This window comes from Musa acuminata, chromosome BXJ2-8 (assembly GCF_036884655.1).
Source record: "Musa acuminata AAA Group cultivar baxijiao chromosome BXJ2-8, Cavendish_Baxijiao_AAA, whole genome shotgun sequence".
NCBI classification, from domain to species: Eukaryota; Viridiplantae; Streptophyta; class Magnoliopsida; order Zingiberales; family Musaceae; genus Musa; species Musa acuminata.
In genome coordinates, this window is record NC_088345.1 from 26,769,496 (window position 1) to 26,791,286 (window position 21,791).

General features: G+C 39.5%; 1 protein-coding gene and 1 non-coding gene across 4 annotated transcripts; one reads left to right on the top strand and one right to left on the bottom strand.

Moving 5' to 3' along the window:
- Positions 1-858: 858 nt before the first annotated feature.
- Positions 859-18,814, top strand: LOC135619340 (vicilin-like seed storage protein At2g18540). 3 transcript variants are annotated; one of them, XR_010489377.1, is made up of 3 exons: positions 859-1,194; positions 3,151-6,127; positions 14,352-18,814. XR_010489377.1 is itself a non-coding variant. In XM_065121258.1 (2 exons), the coding sequence occupies exon 2, from the start codon at positions 5,008-5,010 to the stop codon at positions 5,974-5,976; it is 969 nt and encodes a 322-aa protein (XP_064977330.1). In that variant the 5' UTR covers positions 859-1,194; positions 3,151-5,007; the 3' UTR covers positions 5,977-7,682. The 3 variants fall into 3 exon arrangements, 1 of the variants encoding a protein (XP_064977330.1); XR_010489376.1 differs by lacking the exon at positions 14,352-18,814 and adding an exon at positions 8,080-8,382 and having other exon boundaries at positions 3,151-6,123; XM_065121258.1 differs by lacking the exon at positions 14,352-18,814 and having other exon boundaries at positions 3,151-7,682.
- Positions 3,643-3,714, bottom strand: TRNAM-CAU (transfer RNA methionine (anticodon CAU)). Its single transcript has one exon. It is a non-coding gene; the product is annotated as a tRNA-Met (tRNA).
- Positions 18,815-21,791: the final 2,977 nt, after the last annotated feature.

Genomic DNA, 21,791 nt, shown 5'->3' on the forward strand with positions numbered 1-21,791 from the left:
AAGAGGGGAAAAGAGAGGCAGCTGCAGCAGCCAGGGCTGCAGCACCTCTGTTTCCCGCAGGTGGAAACAGAGGAGAGGATGTGTGGGGCGTTGAGGATGAAAAGGGAAGAAGAAGAAGAAGAAGAAGAAGAAGAAGAAGAAGAAGAAGAAGAAGATAGCTGCGGCAAGGCTGCAGCGAGGAGATGTGTGGCCTTGGGGAGGAAAAGGGAAGAGGGGAAGAGGAGAAGAAGAAGAAGAGGAAGAGAAAGAGGTGTGATACCTCTGTTTCCTGCAGAGGAAACAGAGGAGAGGGTGTGTGTGACGCCGGGGAAGAAGGGGCTGCAGCTGCGGCGATGGCAGCTGCAGCTGGAAGAGAAGAAGAAGAGGAAGATGAGCAGGGGAGGAGGGAGAGGTTGCGGCCGTGGCTGCGGCCGCGACTGCAGCAGTTGCAGCGGGGAGAGAAGAAGAAGAAAGGAAGGAGAAGGAAGAGGAGAAGGGAAAGAAGTAGCTGCGGCTGCGGTTGTGGCAGCTGCAGCTATGGCAGGGAAAGAGGAAGAGAAAAAGGAAAGGAAGAAGAAGAGAAAGGGAAGGAGAGGAAGAAGAGAGGAAGAGGAGAAGGGGCTGCGGCTGCGGCGATGGCAGCTGCAGCTGTGGCTGGGAAAGAAGAGAAGGAAAGGAAGAAGAAGAGAAAGGGAAGGAGAGGAAGAAGAGAGGAAGAGGAGAAGGGGTGGCAGCTGCAGTTGGAAGAGAAGTAGGAGAGGAAATAGAGTAGCAGAGGAAGAAGTGGCTGCGGTTGTGGTGGCTGCGGCCATGGCTGCGACTGCGACTGCGACTGCGGCAGTTGCAGCTGGGAAAGAAAGGAAAGGAAAGGGGGAAAAAGGGGCTGCGGACGGGATTGCGGCCGCAGCGGCAGCGACTGCGTATGCAGCAGTTATGTCTGCGAGAGAAGGGAGGAAGGAAGGTAGTGCGGTGGAAGGGGCTGCGATTGTAGCAGCGGCAACGGCGGCGGCTGTGGCAGCTGCGTTTGGGAAAGAAAAAGAAGGAATGAGAGTAAGAGAGAGCAGGTGACTGTGCCTCGATGTTCGACACGTGGTGTAGTTGCGAAGAAAGGAAGAAAACGGGAGCACAAAACGAAACAGAGAGAGGACACGGAGGAAAAGTAGAAGGATTTGGGCTGGCACCTTCTTTGGATCTTCGGATCGAAATCTTTGAAAGGCAAGTTTTCTGATTCTTTCTATTGCAAGTTTCCCGCTTGTTTCAATCCTTTCTATTGCAAGTTCCCTGATCGTTTCTCCTATAATTGCTTTGATATTTCTTATTGCAAGTTTCCCGCTTGTTTCAATCCTTTATATTGCAAGTTCCGTGTTCGTTTCTCCTATAATTGCTCTGATATGCCTTATTGCAAGTTTCCCACTTGTTTCGATCCTTTCTATTGCAAGTTCCCTGTTCGTTTCTCCTATAATTGCTCTGATATACCTTATTGCAAGTATCCTGATCTTTCCCCACTGCCATTTTTATCTCTACATTTGCTTTGATTATGAGGAACTTGAAATTGTACTAGCCTTGCATTTGTTATATCTCCTGTTTACATGTAACGATTCGAATCTGTGCAACTTTTGAGATTCTGATCTTTTGATACCGAGCTGCCTATAAGACTTTGTGGAAACTCTGATTTGTTCAAAACTGATTTCATTGGAAACTAGACTCGTAGACCTTTCTTTGATATATGGATTGAAAGATCTGAAATCCAAACACCTGCCTAGTTATCTGTTGAATCTGACATTATGAATTCTGCCAACAGAGATTTTGTTCTATGACTCTTGCTTACCAAATTATTTGTAACTCTCTCTGTTGGACAGTTCAATTCATATGAAGCCTGTCTTATCTGAAAGTATTATCCAATGATTATTTCTGAGTAAATTGGAGCACGATTGATAGTTTGAATCATTTGTTCAATGTGCCTTCTGTATTCTGCCAGAAATCGAGCTTTGGTCGATTTCTCATATTCTGGTTTCATTCCTTTGGAAATTGATATCCTTTAGCCTTCTTATTCAATTGAGCTTTATATTACTACTTTGAATTCTTGTATGCTCTTGTCCTTAAAATTATTGCATTCTTGAAAACCATTGTGGAACGTTTATGCTATATCGTATCGACCCATATAGGCACGTGTATATTCCATTGTTCCGCATTTGCTCCCGATATGTGCCTATTCCAGTTCATTCATTTTGACATTGAATTTATCTAACCTTCTTATTTGAATTGAGCCATATATGATTGTTTGGAATCCTTGAATGCTCTTGCTTTCATTTCGTTTCCAAATCTGAATACATTGTGAGAGATTTGTTCTTTGCATCATATTTGACTCGTAAAGGCACATGTATGTTTGTTGTTCCGCGTGTGCTTCCGATATATGCTACTTATTGTTGAAACTGTCCTTTTGTACTCTGGTGTGTGGGATCGTTTGGACCTTTGCCAGAAATGGTAAAAGGTATGCGCTGATTTGCCCGCTTTGTGGGGTCCCGCTTTGTGGGATATTCTGGTATGCGCGATTTGCCCGCTTTGTGGGGTCCCGCTTTGTGGGATATTCTGGTATGCGCTTATTTGCCCGCTTTGTGGGGTCCCGCTTTGTGGGATATTGCTGACTGAGATCCCATTACACCTTCTGTATGTTTGATATGATATCCAGAGCTTTGGTTATGTGTTTCTGTACATGCTTTGGATAAGATTGATATGTTTGCAACGTCAAAGACGACGTTTGAGCTTTTGCACGATATTTGTTTTCGATATGCTCTGAAATGCTTCATTCACTGATGATATGCTTCGAAATGTTCCATATGCCGTTGATATGCTCCGGAACATTTCATATGCCATTGATATGCTCCAATTACTCTGTGCTCCATTTGCTATGAACTGATATGTTCTGAAATGTCCTATCTGCCATTGATATGTTCCAATTACTCTATGCCCCATTCGTTATGGATCAAATATGTTTTGAATGACATGATACGTATGATTTGGTATCTATTGAAATGGTATCCTTGAGAATTCTTGTATTCTGCCTTGTATTATGATACCTTACTCGTTTGAAACCGTTCCTTTTGTTCTGAATATGCTTTGCCACTTGCTGAGCCGTTTTTAGCTCACTCCGTTGTTATATAAATCTTTCAGGTCAGCTTGTCACTCTTCGAGATGTTTGATTTGGGCTGAGGCAGTGGATAGCTATTCAGAATAATGGGCAAGTCTGGTTGGTTATTACGATATTGTTGTATAAGTATGTCTTGTATATAATGAAATGTTGTCGATGAACCGAAATAGATATACTGTGTCCAAGTGTTAGGAGATCTCTCTTATTTGGAATTTCAGAATGTTAAGTCTAATTTATGGTGATATGAACTTGTGGTGAATAGTTGGAGTTCTGATTGTATAATTTATTTAGCTTGTGGATTTATAAATGTTGTTCATGTTTGTCAAGTTGGCTTGGGTTGCCATAAATGTGAATTATCGAGTGATGTGATATATGATTATAAACTGCACAGGTTTTATGGATGTGAATATGAATAGAATGTTTTCAGTGTCCTCAAACGTTAGTTTGGATCCTGGATTGGTCTACGGTGAAGATTTTAAAAATCATGGATATTTTGAGGGGCGTGACAGAGGTGGTATCAGAGCCAGGTTTCGATCCTGGGACCTGTGGGTTATGGGCCCACCACGCTTCCGCTGCGCCACTCTGATTCAATATCCCCAATCAATCCTTTCATTCCCCTTAATTAATCAGAAACAATGAAATAGGAGGACCAAATGTCCTCATCATCCCAGATTCCTAAAATACATCAAAGAAAATTTCCACCAATCACTATAGTTCATTAGACCTCAATATATTTTGCACGTCAACATATCAAATATTTGGCTTAATATTTCATCATGGGGTGCTCCGGTGTTAGTTAAAAGAAATGTATGGAACATTGAGGCTTTGTAAGGATTATAGACAGTTGAATTAGGTGACCATAAAAAAAGAGTATTTTCTGAAGTAACGACTTGCTCGATTAATTACAGGGTACGCAAGTATTTTTAGAAATTGATTGAAGGTCGGGTTACCGTCTATTGAGGATCAAGGAGGAGAATATTTCGGTCACTCGTGGATAATTATGTAATTGTATTTTATTGATGAAACTATTTAAGAGTAGGAGGAGGAAATAAAGATATCATAATCCTCATCTTTTCATCGATTGAGCTATGATCAATTTAGAGGACTAAATTTTCTTTTAAGGGGGGGAGAGTGTAATATCCCTCGCTTTTAAAAATTATTAATAAAGATTTATATGTAAATTGGAGGACCTATATGTAAATATAGAAATTACAAGGACTAAACTGTTAAGTTGCAAAAAAAGAAAAAAAAAGGGAAAACCGAAAATTCGGTATTATCCCACCGCCTCCCACGCACTCTGTTTCTTCCAGAAACAGAGAGAGCGGTGGGGCGTGAGGAGAAGGAGAGTGGTAGAAGAAGAGAGGAAGAAGAGGGAGAAGAGAAGAAGAAGAAGAAGAAGAAGAAGAAGAGGGAAAAGAAGAGAGGAGGAAGAAGAGGGAGTAGAGAAGAAGAAGAAGGAGAAGAAGAAGAAGAGGAGGTGGCTGCAGTGAGGGCTGCAGCGAGAAGCTGTGGGGCGTGGGGAGAAGAAGAAGAAGAAGAAGAAGAAGAAGAAGAAGAAGAAGAAGAGGGAAAAGAAGAGAGGAGGAAGAAGAGGGAGTAGAGAAGAAGAAGAAGGAGAAGAAGAAGAAGAGGAGGTGGCTGCAGCGAGGGCTGCAGCGAGAAGCTGTGGGGCGTGGGGAGAAGAAGAGAGGAAGAAGAGGGAGAAGAGAAGAAGAAGAAGAAGAAGAAGAGAAGAGGATAGCTGCGGCAAGGCTGCAGCGAGGAGGTGTGTGGGGTTGGGGAGGAAAAGGGAAGAGGAGAAGAAGAGGGGAAAAGAGAGGCAGCTGCAGCAGCCAGGGCTGCAGCACCTCTGTTTCCCGCAGGTGGAAACAGAGGAGAGGATGTGTGGGGCGTTGAGGATGAAAAGGGAAGAAGAAGAAGAAGAAGAAGAAGAAGAAGAAGAAGAAGAAGAAGAAGATAGCTGCGGCAAGGCTGCAGCGAGGAGATGTGTGGCCTTGGGGAGGAAAAGGGAAGAGGGGAAGAGGAGAAGAAGAAGAAGAGGAAGAGAAAGAGGTGTGATACCTCTGTTTCCTGCAGAGGAAACAGAGGAGAGGGTGTGTGTGACGCCGGGGAAGAAGGGGCTGCAGCTGCGGCGATGGCAGCTGCAGCTGGAAGAGAAGAAGAAGAGGAAGATGAGCAGGGGAGGAGGGAGAGGTTGCGGCCGTGGCTGCGGCCGCGACTGCAGCAGTTGCAGCGGGGAGAGAAGAAGAAGAAAGGAAGGAGAAGGAAGAGGAGAAGGGAAAGAAGTAGCTGCGGCTGCGGTTGTGGCAGCTGCAGCTATGGCAGGGAAAGAGGAAGAGAAAAAGGAAAGGAAGAAGAAGAGAAAGGGAAGGAGAGGAAGAAGAGAGGAAGAGGAGAAGGGGCTGCGGCTGCGGCGATGGCAGCTGCAGCTGTGGCTGGGAAAGAAGAGAAGGAAAGGAAGAAGAAGAGAAAGGGAAGGAGAGGAAGAAGAGAGGAAGAGGAGAAGGGGTGGCAGCTGCAGTTGGAAGAGAAGTAGGAGAGGAAATAGAGTAGCAGAGGAAGAAGTGGCTGCGGTTGTGGTGGCTGCGGCCATGGCTGCGACTGCGACTGCGACTGCGGCAGTTGCAGCTGGGAAAGAAAGGAAAGGAAAGGGGGAAAAAGGGGCTGCGGACGGGATTGCGGCCGCAGCGGCAGCGACTGCGTATGCAGCAGTTATGTCTGCGAGAGAAGGGAGGAAGGAAGGTAGTGCGGTGGAAGGGGCTGCGATTGTAGCAGCGGCAACGGCGGCGGCTGTGGCAGCTGCGTTTGGGAAAGAAAAAGAAGGAATGAGAGTAAGAGAGAGCAGGTGACTGTGCCTCGATGTTCGACACGTGGTGTAGTTGCGAAGAAAGGAAGAAAACGGGAGCACAAAACGAAACAGAGAGAGGACACGGAGGAAAAGTAGAAGGATTTGGGCTGGCACCTTCTTTGGATCTTCGGATCGAAATCTTTGAAAGGCAAGTTTTCTGATTCTTTCTATTGCAAGTTTCCCGCTTGTTTCAATCCTTTCTATTGCAAGTTCCCTGATCGTTTCTCCTATAATTGCTTTGATATTTCTTATTGCAAGTTTCCCGCTTGTTTCAATCCTTTATATTGCAAGTTCCGTGTTCGTTTCTCCTATAATTGCTCTGATATGCCTTATTGCAAGTTTCCCACTTGTTTCGATCCTTTCTATTGCAAGTTCCCTGTTCGTTTCTCCTATAATTGCTCTGATATACCTTATTGCAAGTATCCTGATCTTTCCCCACTGCCATTTTTATCTCTACATTTGCTTTGATTATGAGGAACTTGAAATTGTACTAGCCTTGCATTTGTTATATCTCCTGTTTACATGTAACGATTCGAATCTGTGCAACTTTTGAGATTCTGATCTTTTGATACCGAGCTGCCTATAAGACTTTGTGGAAACTCTGATTTGTTCAAAACTGATTTCATTGGAAACTAGACTCGTAGACCTTTCTTTGATATATGGATTGAAAGATCTGAAATCCAAACACCTGCCTAGTTATCTGTTGAATCTGACATTATGAATTCTGCCAACAGAGATTTTGTTCTATGACTCTTGCTTACCAAATTATTTGTAACTCTCTCTGTTGGACAGTTCAATTCATATGAAGCCTGTCTTATCTGAAAGTATTATCCAATGATTATTTCTGAGTAAATTGGAGCACGATTGATAGTTTGAATCATTTGTTCAATGTGCCTTCTGTATTCTGCCAGAAATCGAGCTTTGGTCGATTTCTCATATTCTGGTTTCATTCCTTTGGAAATTGATATCCTTTAGCCTTCTTATTCAATTGAGCTTTATATTACTACTTTGAATTCTTGTATGCTCTTGTCCTTAAAATTATTGCATTCTTGAAAACCATTGTGGAACGTTTATGCTATATCGTATCGACCCATATAGGCACGTGTATATTCCATTGTTCCGCATTTGCTCCCGATATGTGCCTATTCCAGTTCATTCATTTTGACATTGAATTTATCTAACCTTCTTATTTGAATTGAGCCATATATGATTGTTTGGAATCCTTGAATGCTCTTGCTTTCATTTCGTTTCCAAATCTGAATACATTGTGAGAGATTTGTTCTTTGCATCATATTTGACTCGTAAAGGCACATGTATGTTTGTTGTTCCGCGTGTGCTTCCGATATATGCTACTTATTGTTGAAACTGTCCTTTTGTACTCTGGTGTGTGGGATCGTTTGGACCTTTGCCAGAAATGGTAAAAGGTATGCGCTGATTTGCCCGCTTTGTGGGGTCCCGCTTTGTGGGATATTCTGGTATGCGCGATTTGCCCGCTTTGTGGGGTCCCGCTTTGTGGGATATTCTGGTATGCGCTTATTTGCCCGCTTTGTGGGGTCCCGCTTTGTGGGATATTGCTGACTGAGATCCCATTACACCTTCTGTATGTTTGATATGATATCCAGAGCTTTGGTTATGTGTTTCTGTACATGCTTTGGATAAGATTGATATGTTTGCAACGTCAAAGACGACGTTTGAGCTTTTGCACGATATTTGTTTTCGATATGCTCTGAAATGCTTCATTCACTGATGATATGCTTCGAAATGTTCCATATGCCGTTGATATGCTCCGGAACATTTCATATGCCATTGATATGCTCCAATTACTCTGTGCTCCATTTGCTATGAACTGATATGTTCTGAAATGTCCTATCTGCCATTGATATGTTCCAATTACTCTATGCCCCATTCGTTATGGATCAAATATGTTTTGAATGACATGATACGTATGATTTGGTATCTATTGAAATGGTATCCTTGAGAATTCTTGTATTCTGCCTTGTATTATGATACCTTACTCGTTTGAAACCGTTCCTTTTGTTCTGAATATGCTTTGCCACTTGCTGAGCCGTTTTTAGCTCACTCCGTTGTTATATAAATCTTTCAGGTCAGCTTGTCACTCTTCGAGATGTTTGATTTGGGCTGAGGCAGTGGATAGCTATTCAGAATAATGGGCAAGTCTGGTTGGTTATTACGATATTGTTGTATAAGTATGTCTTGTATATAATGAAATGTTGTCGATGAACCGAAATAGATATACTGTGTCCAAGTGTTAGGAGATCTCTCTTATTTGGAATTTCAGAATGTTAAGTCTAATTTATGGTGATATGAACTTGTGGTGAATAGTTGGAGTTCTGATTGTATAATTTATTTAGCTTGTGGATTTATAAATGTTGTTCATGTTTGTCAAGTTGGCTTGGGTTGCCATAAATGTGAATTATCGAGTGATGTGATATATGATTATAAACTGCACAGGTTTTATGGATGTGAATATGAATAGAATGTTTTCAGTGTCCTCAAACGTTAGTTTGGATCCTGGATTGGTCTACGGTGAAGATTTTAAAAATCATGGATATTTTGAGGGGCGTGACAGATATTCCTGAATGGAAATGGGAATGCATTACTATGGACTTTGTTTCAGGACTACCCAGAACCTCTAGAAAGCATGATGCTATTTGGGTCATTATTGATAGGTTAACCAAGTTTGCACATTTCTTACCAATTAATATGACTTATTCTCTTGATAGGCTTGCAGATTTGTATGTTGATGAAATAGTAAGACTTCATGGTGTCCCGAAGGAGATCATCTCGGATAGAGACTCTAGATTTCTTTCTAGATTGTGGAGGAGATTACAAGATTCTATGGGCACCAAAATAAAGTTTAGCATTGTCTATCACCCTCAAACTGATGGTCAATCTGAAAGAACAATTCAAGTACTTGAGGATTTGCTAAGAGCCTATGTTATGGATTAGAGAGGCGAATGGGATAATGATATTTCTCTTATTGAGTTTACTTACAATAATAGTTACCATTCGAGCATTCAGATGACTCCTTATGAAGCATTGTATGGGTGAAAGTGCAGAACGCCTATATGTTGGGAGGAAGTTGGTGATAGAAAGATGTTAGCACCAGATAAAGTACAAGAGCCTACTGAAAAGATTCAGGTTATCATAAAAAGGCTAAAGGCTGCTCAGAGTTAGCAAAAGAGCTATGCTGATAACAAAAGATGAGATATCTGTTAGGATCGAGAGCACTAAGAGGGGGGGGTGAATTAGTGCAGCGGAAATCTTACAGCGATTTTAAAAACAAAAGCTACGTTCGTCCGATAAAAAACGATTTCGATATAAAAGCAGAATCACAGTGCAGTTTGCGTCTAAGCGCAGTTTTGCGTCTAAGCGCAGTTTGCGTCTAAGCGCAGTTTGCGTCTAAACTCAGTTTTACGTCCAAACGCAGTTTTACGTCTAAACGCAGTTTTACGTCTAAACGCAGTTTTACGTCCAAACGCAGTTTTGCGTCTAAACGCAGTTTTACGTCTAAACGCAGTTTTGCGTCTAAACGCAGTTTTACGTCTAAACGTAATTTTACGTCTAAATGTAGTTTTGCGTCTAAAAGCAGTTTTGAACCTTGAAAAGCGTTTTACGTAGAAAGCAATTTGCAGTTATAAATGGAATCCGAATGTAAGCGTAAATTGCAGTGTGAAGATCGTACGAAAACACGATTTACGTTTGAATGCAGATTCTGAAAGATCAGAGCTTAGAAACTCGTTCGTAAAGGCGCAGAGGGCAGTAGCAATGTAGGAGGTTTGCAGTAATGAAAAAGTGCTCAAGGTAAAAGCAAACCAGAGATTTAGAGTGGTTCGGTCAGTCTTGACCTACTCCACTTTTGGCTTCCTCCTCCGACGAGGTCACCGACGTCAACTAGCTGCCTTCCTTCAATGGGCGAAGGCTAACTGCCCTTTTACAGTTTCTCTCCTTTTGACAGGCTCAGGAGACAACCTTTACAGATCCTTTCTCTCCTCTCTTTACAACTCAAGACTTGAAGAACAGAAGGAGGAGAACTTTAGGACTTTACACAAATTTGAGCTTTTAGAATCACTGAAAAGATCAAGAATTCGGTGTGGATCTATATCCTTTCAGTGTTGAATGGGTGGGGTATTTATAGGCCCCAACCCAATTCAAATTTGGAGCTCAAAACGATCAAATCCCGGAATTCCGGGATCAGGCGGTTGCACCTCTTGACTGGAGAGGTGGCACCGCCTGGCAGAGCTCGAAGACTGAGCTCAGGCGATTGCACCTCTCTGCCAGAGCTCGAAGACTGAGCTCGGTGGTTGCACCGCCTGGCAGAGCTCGAAGACTGAGCTCGGTGGTTGCATCACCTGGCAGAGCTCGAAACTGAGCTCAGGCTGATGCACCTCTCTGCCAAAGCTCGAAACTTGAGCTCTGGCGGTGCTACCTCTTGACAGAGGAGGTTGCACCGCCCAGTCTCGCTTGGAGACTGAGCCCTGGGCGGTTGCACCTCTTGGCTGGGGCGATTGCACCGCCCAGTCTCGCTGGGAGACATAGCCTGGGCGGTTGCACCTCTTGGCTGGGGCGGTTGCACCGCCCAGCCTCGCAGCCCTGGCGGTTGCACCTCCTGGCCTAGGCGGTTGCACCGCCTGGTGCAATCAGGGTCCGAATGGTTCGCTCCATTCGGCCCAATTTGAATCTTTTCAGGGGCCCAATTGCCCCAAGATTAAGCTAATGGGATCACCTCCCATTTTCAAGCTTAATCATCATGCTAACTACGATTAACTCTAAGACAACTTCTGCAGCTATGCTCCGATGCGTCAATCGCTTCTTCCGGCGAGTTTCCGGCGAACTTTCGTCGATCATCCGATAAACCCTCAGTGATCCTTCTGCAGACATCCGGCATACTCCTGGACTTTGCGACGATCCACTTGGCGAGTTCCGACGAGCTTCGCTTGGCAAGCTTCTGGACTTCTCGGATCTGTTCTCGCTGAACCTCCGACGACCGTCCGAACTTCCGTCGAACTCTCGAACTCCCAACGTGATCATGATCTTGACTCCGGCGCAACACCTGCTGCTTGTCTTACTCTCATCGTAGTTAATCCTACACACTTATCTCAACACATAGATTAGATAACAAATGACAATTGACTTCATCATCAAAATCCGAGATTCAACAATATCGAGTTCTAAGTAGGGGATTTTGTATTTCTAAAGGTCTCTCCTTCCAAAGGCGTTGCAAGATTTGGAAAGAAAGGAAAGTTAAACCCAAGGTTCGTTGGACCTTTTGAGATCCTTGAAAGAATTGGCTCTGTCGCTTACAAGATTGCCTTACCACCATCCATGTGTCATATTCATGATATATTTCATGTGTCAATGCTCAGAAAGTATATACTTGATCCCTCTCATGTCATTGAGTATGAGCCGATTGTGATTGAGAAAGACTTATTTTACAAGGAAGAGCCCATTCGGATTATTGATAAAAAAGAGCAGATCTTAAGAAATAGAATCATTACTCTAGTTAAAGTAATTTGGAAGCATCATTCTACAAATAAAACGACCTGGGAGCTAGAGGAAGAAATGAAGAAAGCTTATCCTCATCTTTTCGCTGAAAGAGGTATGACAAATTTAGAGGACTAAATTTTCTTTTAAGGAGGGGAGAGTGTAACATCCCTCATTTAAAAAAAAAAAATTAGTAAATGCTTGTTTGTAAATATGAGGATTATTTAATAATTTTTTTATTAAATAATATTATATTAAAGTTTATGGCTAAGGACCTAAGAGTAAATATTAAAATTTTGATATGATTTATAGAATATTCAGAATTGAGTAAATAAAAATAAAATAAAATAAAATGGAGGACATGTGTCATTAACAAGAGCCACTTGCATTTATTCTAAAGTTGACACCTAAACCCCCATGCATACTTGCCACCACACTATTTTAGCATGAGCCAAACCTACGTAATATAAGGCACCATTAAAAAGAAACTTTGCAGCCAATGTTAGTTTGAGGAAAAGAAGAAGAAGTGAAGAAGAAGAAGAAGAAGGAGAAGAAGAAGAAGAGGAAACTTTGTTTGAGGTTTTGCATCAACTCTCTATATTTGGGAATCAAACTCATCTAAGGCAAGTGCTCTAACCCATCCTAGAGATAAATTTTGATCCTTCTTTTCACCTTGATTTTGAGAAAATTGGGAGATTATGGCTGCATGTAAGATATCTATGTCGTTTATACATCAAACGTTGAATCTGAAATTTTTCAGACCTTTCAGTACTGGTATGACCATAACATTTTGCACCAATTTCGAATTGAGGAAAAACCTCTTTCATACGAAAGGAGACTTATAGAGCTTTCATTTGACATAAAAATTGAAAGATTTAGAGTAAATTTACCTATCCAAACAATTGAATAAAAAGACCTCATGTATATGGTAAAACATATACTATGAATTCTGACCTTTTATTACTAAATTGCCCATAACTCTCTAGTGAAAATTCTGAATTATACAAACTTAATTTTTTGGAAACTAGATTCATATATCTTTCTTTTGACATATAATATAGAAATTTTGAAGTACGTTTGTTTTTTGAAAAATCTGTTTAAATTGATTCTATCAATTCTGTAAAACAGAGATGATTAATTCTGACCTTCTATTACTAAATTGCTTATAACTCTCTAGAGAAAATTCTAAATTATACAAAACTTAGTTCTTCAGAAACTAGATTCGCATATCTTTCTTTTGACATATAATTTGGAAATTTTAAAGTATGTATGCCTTTTGAAACATCTATTTAAATTGATACTATCAATTCTGCAAAACAGAGATGATCAATTCTAACCTTCCTTTACTCTATTTGTTGTAACTTCCTATTTTTAGTTCATTTAAGAAATAGATTTATACAGCTTTCCAATGACACCCATTTTTAGTGAATTAGAGCATGCTTGGTCACTCAAACATATCAGGAAATGTACCATTCAAATTCTATCAGAATTGAAAACTTTGTTGGGTTTTTTGCCTATTCAATTTTTATCCTATTGGAAATTTGATTTCTGCTAAATTCTTCTTCAATTGAGCTTTATATTAGTACTTTGAAGTTCTTATATTGTTCATCCTGAAATTATTGTATATATGAGATTTATTATGTAATGCTTTGTTTGCATTTCCTTGTTTGACAAAGGCACATGCATATCTTCGTTGTTCCGCATATGCTTCTGATATGTGTCAATGTTATTGTTCATACTACCCTTTTGTACTATGGTGTCTTGTGGGATATTGTGAACCTTTGCCAGAAATGGTAAAGGGAGTTCTGCTTAGAGCCCGCGATTGCTCTACCGACCCCACTCAGACATGGGTGGATGGAGCTCCCAAACGTGGGAGACTTATGCTTGGTGGTCATCCAGAAATGGATAAATCACATTATGTATGTGGTCCCACAGCGCCCTCTATGTTTATTGATATGATATCCAAAGCTTTGTTTATGAGTTCTTATTATGCTTTGGATAAAAATGGAATGCATGCTACATCAAAAATGACATACAAGCTTTTGTTTATTATTCGGTTCACTTGTTATACTTTGAAATGTTTCGTTTGTCATTATTATGACCCCAAACACTCTTATGCCTTTGATATGCACCTAAATGCTTCATGTGCCATTTGATACATGCCTAAATGCTTCTTTTACCAATGAAATGCCCCAATTTCCTTTCTCCTATTGTTATGTCTAATGCCTGTTTTTGAATGAGGTAAACCTTTGTGATTTTATATCAAATGAGATGACTTCAAATGAACACTTGTATTTCTACTTTCGTATCTTGATACTAAGCTTGCTTGAACTTCTCCTATCGCCATGGACATGTTAGACGCTTGCTGAGCTCTTTATGCTCACCCCGTTGCTATATAAATTTTTCAGGGTAGCTTGTCATGTACTGAGAAGCTAGAATTGGGTTAAAGCAGTGAAAGGCTAGAAGATTTTTGAGCTAATCTTTGTTGGATGTTTTTGTTGTATAGTATACTTTACTTCTGATGTAATGTTAAGGATCTGTTGATACTTATGTGTTGTAAAAGTTTAAAGGACCGCTCATGTGTATGGAATGATAAGTTTAAGTTGTATATGGATAAGAACTCATGGTAAATAATTATCTTTTTGTGATTGTATATACTTCTACGATTATGGATTTGTGTTGTGGTTGATGTTTAGTTGAGTTGCCTTTAGATTTTGTGAATCTCCGAGTGAAGTGGATTATGATTTATGTAACGTACATGTTTATGAATTATGAATATTGATTTTTGAATGATTCTTAGTATCCTCAAATTGTTAGATTGGATCCTGGATTGAATTGATGATGAATTATAATATTATTGATTTTAGACAGGGTTACACTTCCTGAATGTGATAATTCTAGGGGTGTGACAATTGCAGCTAGAAGAGAAGAACGGGAGGGAAGAAGAGGAAGAGGGGAAGGTGGCTGCGGTAGCTGTGGCAGCGATGGTGGCTTCAGTAGCTGCTTTTGGGAAAGAGAAAGAAAGGAAAGGGAAAAAATAAGGGGCTACGGCCATGATTACGGCAGCGGCGGTAGCGGCTGCATTTGCAACAGCTGTGTCTGCGAAAGAAGAGGAGAAAGAAGGTAGTGCGGTGGAAGGGGCTACGACTGTGGCAGCGACAGTGGCGGTGGCTACGACAACTGCAATTGGGAAAGAAAAAAAAAAGAAGGAATGAGAGTAAGGGAGAGCAGGTGAATATGCCCCTATGTTCTACACGAGCTACAGTTGTGGAGGAAGAAAGAAGATTGGTGTAGAAAATGAAAATAGGGAGAGGAGACAGAGAAAAATAGAAGAAGGATTCTTGCGTACATCTTCTTCGGATCTTCGGACCAAAATCTTCGAAAGGCAAGTGTCCCGATCTTTTCTCCTACAAGTGTTCTAATCTCATCCTATATCAATATTAGTCTTTGTTCTTATATTAATTCTGAATAATCTGAAAGATTTTTGTTTAGAACTTGATATTTCTCTTGTTAGACACAAAACCATAGATCTGGAATTTTTCGGTAAACTGACCCCTATAAATTATTTTAGCCTTCATTTTTAGCACTAAATATGGATTTAGGCAGGACCTCATTTGAAATTAGACTCTTATACCTTTCTTTTGACACTTATATTAAAAATTTTGGATACCGAATACTTACCCAAACTTCTGTTTCAAATGAGCCTATGGATGCTACAAAACAGGGATCAACATTTCTGACCTTTCGATACTAAAATGCCTACAAGTCCTTGTTAGAAATTCTGATTTATACTAAACTGACTTCATTTGAAACTAGACTTGTAGCTCTTTCTTTTAATATCTAGATTGAAAATTTTGAAATTCAAAAGCCTATCCTGTTATCTATTGAATGTAACCCTATAAATTCTACAAAATAGTGATTTTATTTTTGACCTTTGGTTACTGAATCATTGGTAACTCCTTGTTGGAAATCTTGATTCATACAAAACTTATTTCATCAGAAAATAAATTGATATATCTTTCAACAATAGCTTTCTTGAGGGTATTGGAGCATAATTAATAATCTAAAGTATTTGTTCAATGTGCCTCTCGAACTCTATTAGAAATCGAGCTTTGGTCGAATTCGCATATTCTGGTTTCATTCATTTGGAAATGGATTTCATTCAGTTCCTTCACTGAATTGAGGTTTATATTAATGCTTGAATTCTAGTTTGCTTTTGTCTGTAAGTTATTTATATTCTTGAAACATTTTGTGTAACATTTATGCTATATCATATGGACTCATATAGGCACATATATATCCCATTATTCTAGATTTCCTTTCGATACATGTCTATTCCAGTTTTATTCCTTTGGATATTGAATTCATCTAATTTCTTATTTGAATTGAGCTATATATGATTGCTTGGAATCTGTGTGTACTCTTGCTTTCATTTCCTATCAAATTTGAATACATTTGTGAAAGATTATTGCTTGCATCGCATTGACTCGTAAAGGCACATGTACGTTTTGTTGTTCCGCGTGTGCTTCCGATATGTGTTATTTATTATTCATACTGCCCTTTTGTACTCTGGTGTTGTGGGATAATGTAAACTTTTGCCAGAAATGGTAAAGGGAGTTATACATAGAGCATGCGATGCTCTACCGACCCCCTCTAACTTCACCTAGATGTGGGTGGATGGAGCTCCCACACGTGGGAGACTTATGTCTGGTTGTCATTCATGTTGAATCTCGTATTTTGATGATGAAACCAATTGATAATTGTGTTTATATTTTAATCTACATTTTGAGTGACATAGGATGCTTCGATCAGGATGAGACAATTAAAGTAGGAAAAATCATGTTGGGCCAAAGGAACAGGTCAGAAGATTGGACGTCGGGCCGATGGATCGGTCGATGTATCCATAGAAGGCTTCAGGCTGTGGACTCAGGCAACGGGCCAAGAAGATTGAGTATTGTGCCAAGGATATCAAACTTGCGGAGTCAACTGGCCGATTGGGCAATAGGCCGTAGGAGAGGACGATATATCGAAGAATCGAACAAAGCGTCGAGGGACCAATGACATGCCAGACAACTTGGTTAATTGCTTAGGATTAATTATCTCGATCAAAATTTTATTTTACATGTGCAGGATTAACTACGATGGAAGTAAGACATGCAACAGGAGTTGTGCCGGAGTCAAGACTATGATCACGTTGGGAGTTCGAGAGTTCGATGGAAGTCTGGACGGTCGTCGGAGGTTCTGCGGGAACAAATCCGTGAAGTCCAGGAGCTTGCCAAAGAAGCTCATCGGAACTCGCCAAGTGGATCATCGTAAGTCCAGGAGTTTGCTAGAAGTCTGCTGGAGCGTCGCCGAAGGTTCATCGGATGTTCACCGGAAGTTCGTCGGAAGTTCGCTAGAAGCTCGCTGGAAGAAGCGATTGACGCACCGGAGCAAGTTGCAGTAAATGTCTTAAGAAATATCGTAGTTAGCATGTAGATTAAGTTAGGAATGGGAGGTGATCCCATTAACTTAATCTGGGAGCAATTGGGCCCTTGATAGACCCAAATTGGACCGAATAGATCAACCCATTCGGACCAGAATTCCTGCCAAGCGTTGGCACTGCTAGGGCCGGCGGTGGCATCGCCCGGGAGATGGTCTCCCAGGAAAGCTGGGTGGTGCAACCGCCTAGGTCAGGCGGTGGCACCGCCTGGGCTAAGTCTCCAAGCGAGACTGGGCGGTGGAACTGCCCCAGTCAGGTGGTGGCACCGCTCGAGCTCGATCTCTGAGCTTTGTTAGGTGGTCGTACCGCCCAGTCTAGCGGTAGTGCTGCCAGGACCCCGGAAATCCGAGAGGTGATATTTTTGAGCTCCAAATTCAAACCAGTTTGGGGCCTATATATACCCCACCCTTTCCTACATTGAAAGGCACCAAAAGCTTGATCTTATTCTATGATTTTAGAGCTCAAAAGTGTTGTAAAGGCTAAAAGTTCTCCTCCCTCTTTTCTTCCAAGTTTTGATCTTTTAAGAGAGGAGAGAAAATTCTATAAGGGTTGTCTCCTAAGCCCGTCAAAAGGAGTGAAACTGTAAAAGGGTGGTTAGCCTTCGCCTATTGAAGGAAGGCCTCTAGTGGACATCGGTGACCTCGTCGAAGGAGGAAGCCAAAAGTGGATGTAGGTCAAGTTTGACCGAGCCACTATAAAATTACGGTGCTCTCTGGTTTGCATTTCTTCTTACTGCTTACCTTACTGCAAACCTTCATATGTGCTTTACTTCCTTATTACTTTTGCTGCACTCCTTTATGAACTCGCTTTTAAGTTAAGTTTCCGAAAATAATTTTATATCGGAAACGATTTCATCGTACGAATGTTGTTTTAATCGTCGAAAGTTTTTCACTATACTAATTCCCCCCCCCCCTCTTAATGCTCTTGATCCTAATAATTCAGAAATGGATGAATCACATTCTATTTGTGGTCCCACTACACTTTCTGTATGTTTGATATGATGTCCAAAGCTTTGGTTATATATTTATGTATGCGCTTTAGATAAGAAATATATGAATGCAATGTCAAAGACGACGTTTCAGCTTCTGTTTCGTATTCATTCTTTGATATGCTCTGAAATGGTTTATATATCGTTGATATGTTCTGAAATATTTCCTATGCTATTGATATGTTCCGAAATGCTCCCTATGCCTCTGAAATGTTCCTACGCTATTGATATGCTTTGAAATATTTCATATGCCATTGATATATTCCAAATTGTTCCATTTGTCATTGATATGCCGCGAAACATTTTATACGCCATTAATAAGCTCCAAAATGTTTCATTTGTTATTGGGATACTCCGAAATATTCCATATGCCATTGATATGCTCCAGAACACTTCCTATGCTATTGATATGCTCCTATTACTCTATGCTTCATTTGTTTTGGAACCAAATATGTTTCGATTTAAATGACACATATGGTTTTGACATATATGATTTTGTATCTAATGAGATGGTATCCTTGAGAATTCTTGTATTCTGCCTTGCAATATGATACCTTACTTGTTTGAAACTGTTCTTTTTGTTCTAAATATGTTTTGTCACTTGCTGAGCTGTTTTTAGCTCACTCCGATGTTATATAAATCTTTTAGGTTAGCTTGTCACTCTTTGAGATGTTTGAATTGGGTTGAGACAGTGGAGAGCTATTCAGAATTATGGGCAAGTCTTGTTGGTTGTTATGCTATTGTTGTATAAGCATATTTTGTATGTAATGAAATGTTGTCGATGAACCAGAATGAATATATCATGTAAAAGTGTTTGAAAATCTCTCTTATTTATTTCGAAATGTTAAGTCTAGTTTATGATGATATGAACTTGTGGTAAATGGTTGGAGTTATGATTATAAACTGCATAGGTTTTATATATGTGAATTTGATAGAATATTTTTCAGTGTCCTCAAATGTTAGTTTGGATCCTGGATTAGTTTGTGATGAAAATTTTAATATCATCGATATTTTTGAGGGGTGTGACAATTCAAGAGGCCAAAGATTTAAATAACTTTCCTCTTGAAGAATTAATTGGGTCACTAATAACCTACGAAATGAAATGCAAAGCTCATGAAGAATATGATGACACCTTTTCAAAAAACAGGAAGGATATGACACTTAGAACTCAAGAAGACCACTTGAGAGAAAACTCAAGTGATGAGGACTTTGATGATGACTTGGCACTTTTAACAAAAAAATTTAAAAAATTCATTAAAACAAATAAATTTTAAAATGATACTAAAAATAAATTTGAACCCAAGAAAGACCAACTAATTTGCTATGAATGCAAGAAGCTGGGATACTATAAAAGTGAATGTCCCCAAACCAAGAAGAGAACACCAAAGAAGAAGGCACTCAAAGCAACATGGGATAACTCAAGTGTATCCGAAGAAGAGGAGCCCAACAACGAGCAAGTTGCTCATTATGCACTAATGGCCATTGGAGAAGATGTATCAAGTTCAATTGATGCAAATTTATCATTTGATAAATTATTAAATGCTTTCCATGATTTATTTGATGATTGCAAAACAATTAGTAGAAAATATAAATTGTTAAAAAAAAAGCATGATTCTCTTGTTAGTAATTTTGATAAATTAAAAATTGAGCATAATGATAGTTTAGCTCCATGTATGAAATACCATAATTTAGAAATAATTCAAAAGGAGAACTTGCTACTCAAGGATACCTTGAAGAAATTTGAGGTTGGTAGCAAGTCCTTAAAATGATCCTTACCAATAAGGGTCACGTTCATAAAAAAAGTAGAATCGGATTTGTGAGAAGCTCTTACCAAAATCCAATCACCTTCATTAAAGGCCCTATCTTGCATATTTCGTACCAAAACAAATGCAACTTTTGTTGTAAACATGGACATAGAGCTTATCATTGTCCATTCAAGAAGGTTAGTCCAAACAAATTGATTTGGGTTCCTAAAGGAACCATAAAGAACTCCATGCAATATGATAAGCAATTTAGATCAATTTTTGAGGCACCCAAGATCAAATGGGTACCTAAAAATCATCCTCTTTTATAGAAACGTATACTATCATAAGCTAGGAGCAAGAGATGGCACCTTGATAGTGGATGCTCAAGGCATATGACCGGAGATCCATCTCAATTCTCTAATCTCACTAGCATAGACGAAGGATATGTCACCTTCGGAGACAACAACAAGAGTAAAATCATTGGCAAAGGAACCATAGGTAATAAATTCAACTTCTTTAATGAAGATGTTTTGTTAGTTGATGGTTTAAAACATAACCTCTTGAGCATTAGCTAATTATGTGATAAAGGATATATTGTTAAATTTGAATCTAATGCTTGCATTATTGAAAAACCATATAAAAACATATCTATGATTGCATTAAAACAAAATAACATATATACCATTATCATCAACAATCTTTGTAATGAAATGTGTTTTTTGATTTTGAATGACGATGCTTGGCTTTGATATAGGAGATTAGGTCATGCTAGCATGAAACTAATCACCCAAATTTCATCTAAAGAACTTGTAAGAGGAATTCTTCATATTAAGTTCGTCAAAGATAATGTGTGTGATGCTTGTCAATTATGAAAACAAATAAAAGATAGCTTCAAACCTAATAATCAAATAAGCACCTCTAGACCTTTGCAATTGATCAATATGAACTTATTCGGACCAATTTCTACATCAAGTCTAGGACATAGCAAATATGCTTTTGTCATTATAGATGATTATAGTAGATACACATGGACTTATTTCTTGATACACAAAAGTAAATACCTTAGATATTTCACCATGTTTTATAAACTTGTTCAAAATAAAAAGGGTTTTATGATTTTATCAATTCGAAGTGATCATAGTGGTGAATTTCAAAACTGTGATTTCCAAGAATTTTATAAATCAAATGGATACAACCACAACTTCTTTACTCCAAGAAATCCTCAACAAAATGGAGTAGTAGAAAGAAAGAATAGAAATTTATAAGAAATGGCAAGAACCATGTTGAATGAACATAGTCTACCCAAATATTTTTAGGCTGAAGCCATAAACACGGCATGCTATGTCATGAATAGAATTCTAGTAAGACCCTTACTCACCAAAACTCCTTATGAGTTGTGGAACAACAAAAAAACCGAATGTTTCATATTTTAAAGTTTTTGTGTGTAAGTGTTTTATTTTGAATGAAAAAGATGTCTTAGGAAAATTTGATGCTAAATACAATGAAGGGATTTTTCTTGGCTATTCTTCGATTTCTAAAGCATTTCGTATCTTCAATAAAAGAACTTTAATTATAGAAGAATCCATTCTTGTTGTTTTTAATGAGATTTCTGAAATTAAGGAAAATTATTTTGATGATGATGTTAATTTTGATATTTTGAATTTAAATGAAACCCCTTCTCCAACTAGCAACTTGGATGCATCCACTTCCAAAACATCCTTACCCAAGGATTGAAAGTATATAGATACTCATCCTAAGGAGCTAATCATAAGAGACACATCTAAAGGGGTTCAAACATGTTCTTCTCTTAAAAGTTTTGTGCCAACACCACTTTTCTCTCCCAAATTAAACCTAAATATATTGTTGATGCTAGTCATAGGTGCCCAACAAGCCAATCACGTGAGTGATGGCACGTGTGACTTGATACAGAATCTTTTTGCTTATTATATTTTGGCGTATATCACTTTATAACTATTGCATAAATGCATACATATATTGTGATGTCCTTGGATTTGTGCAATGGGAATCGGATCGTGATGAGATCACGATAATGAGATCGATTCACCTTTAAACACATATCCTAAATGATCCCGGTC

Bases quoted from the DNA above. Each gene is read 5' to 3' on its own strand.
- LOC135619340 (XM_065121258.1), top strand. From the start codon at position 5,008: ATGTGTGGGGCGTTGAGGATGAAAAGGGAAGAAGAAGAAGAAGAAGAA.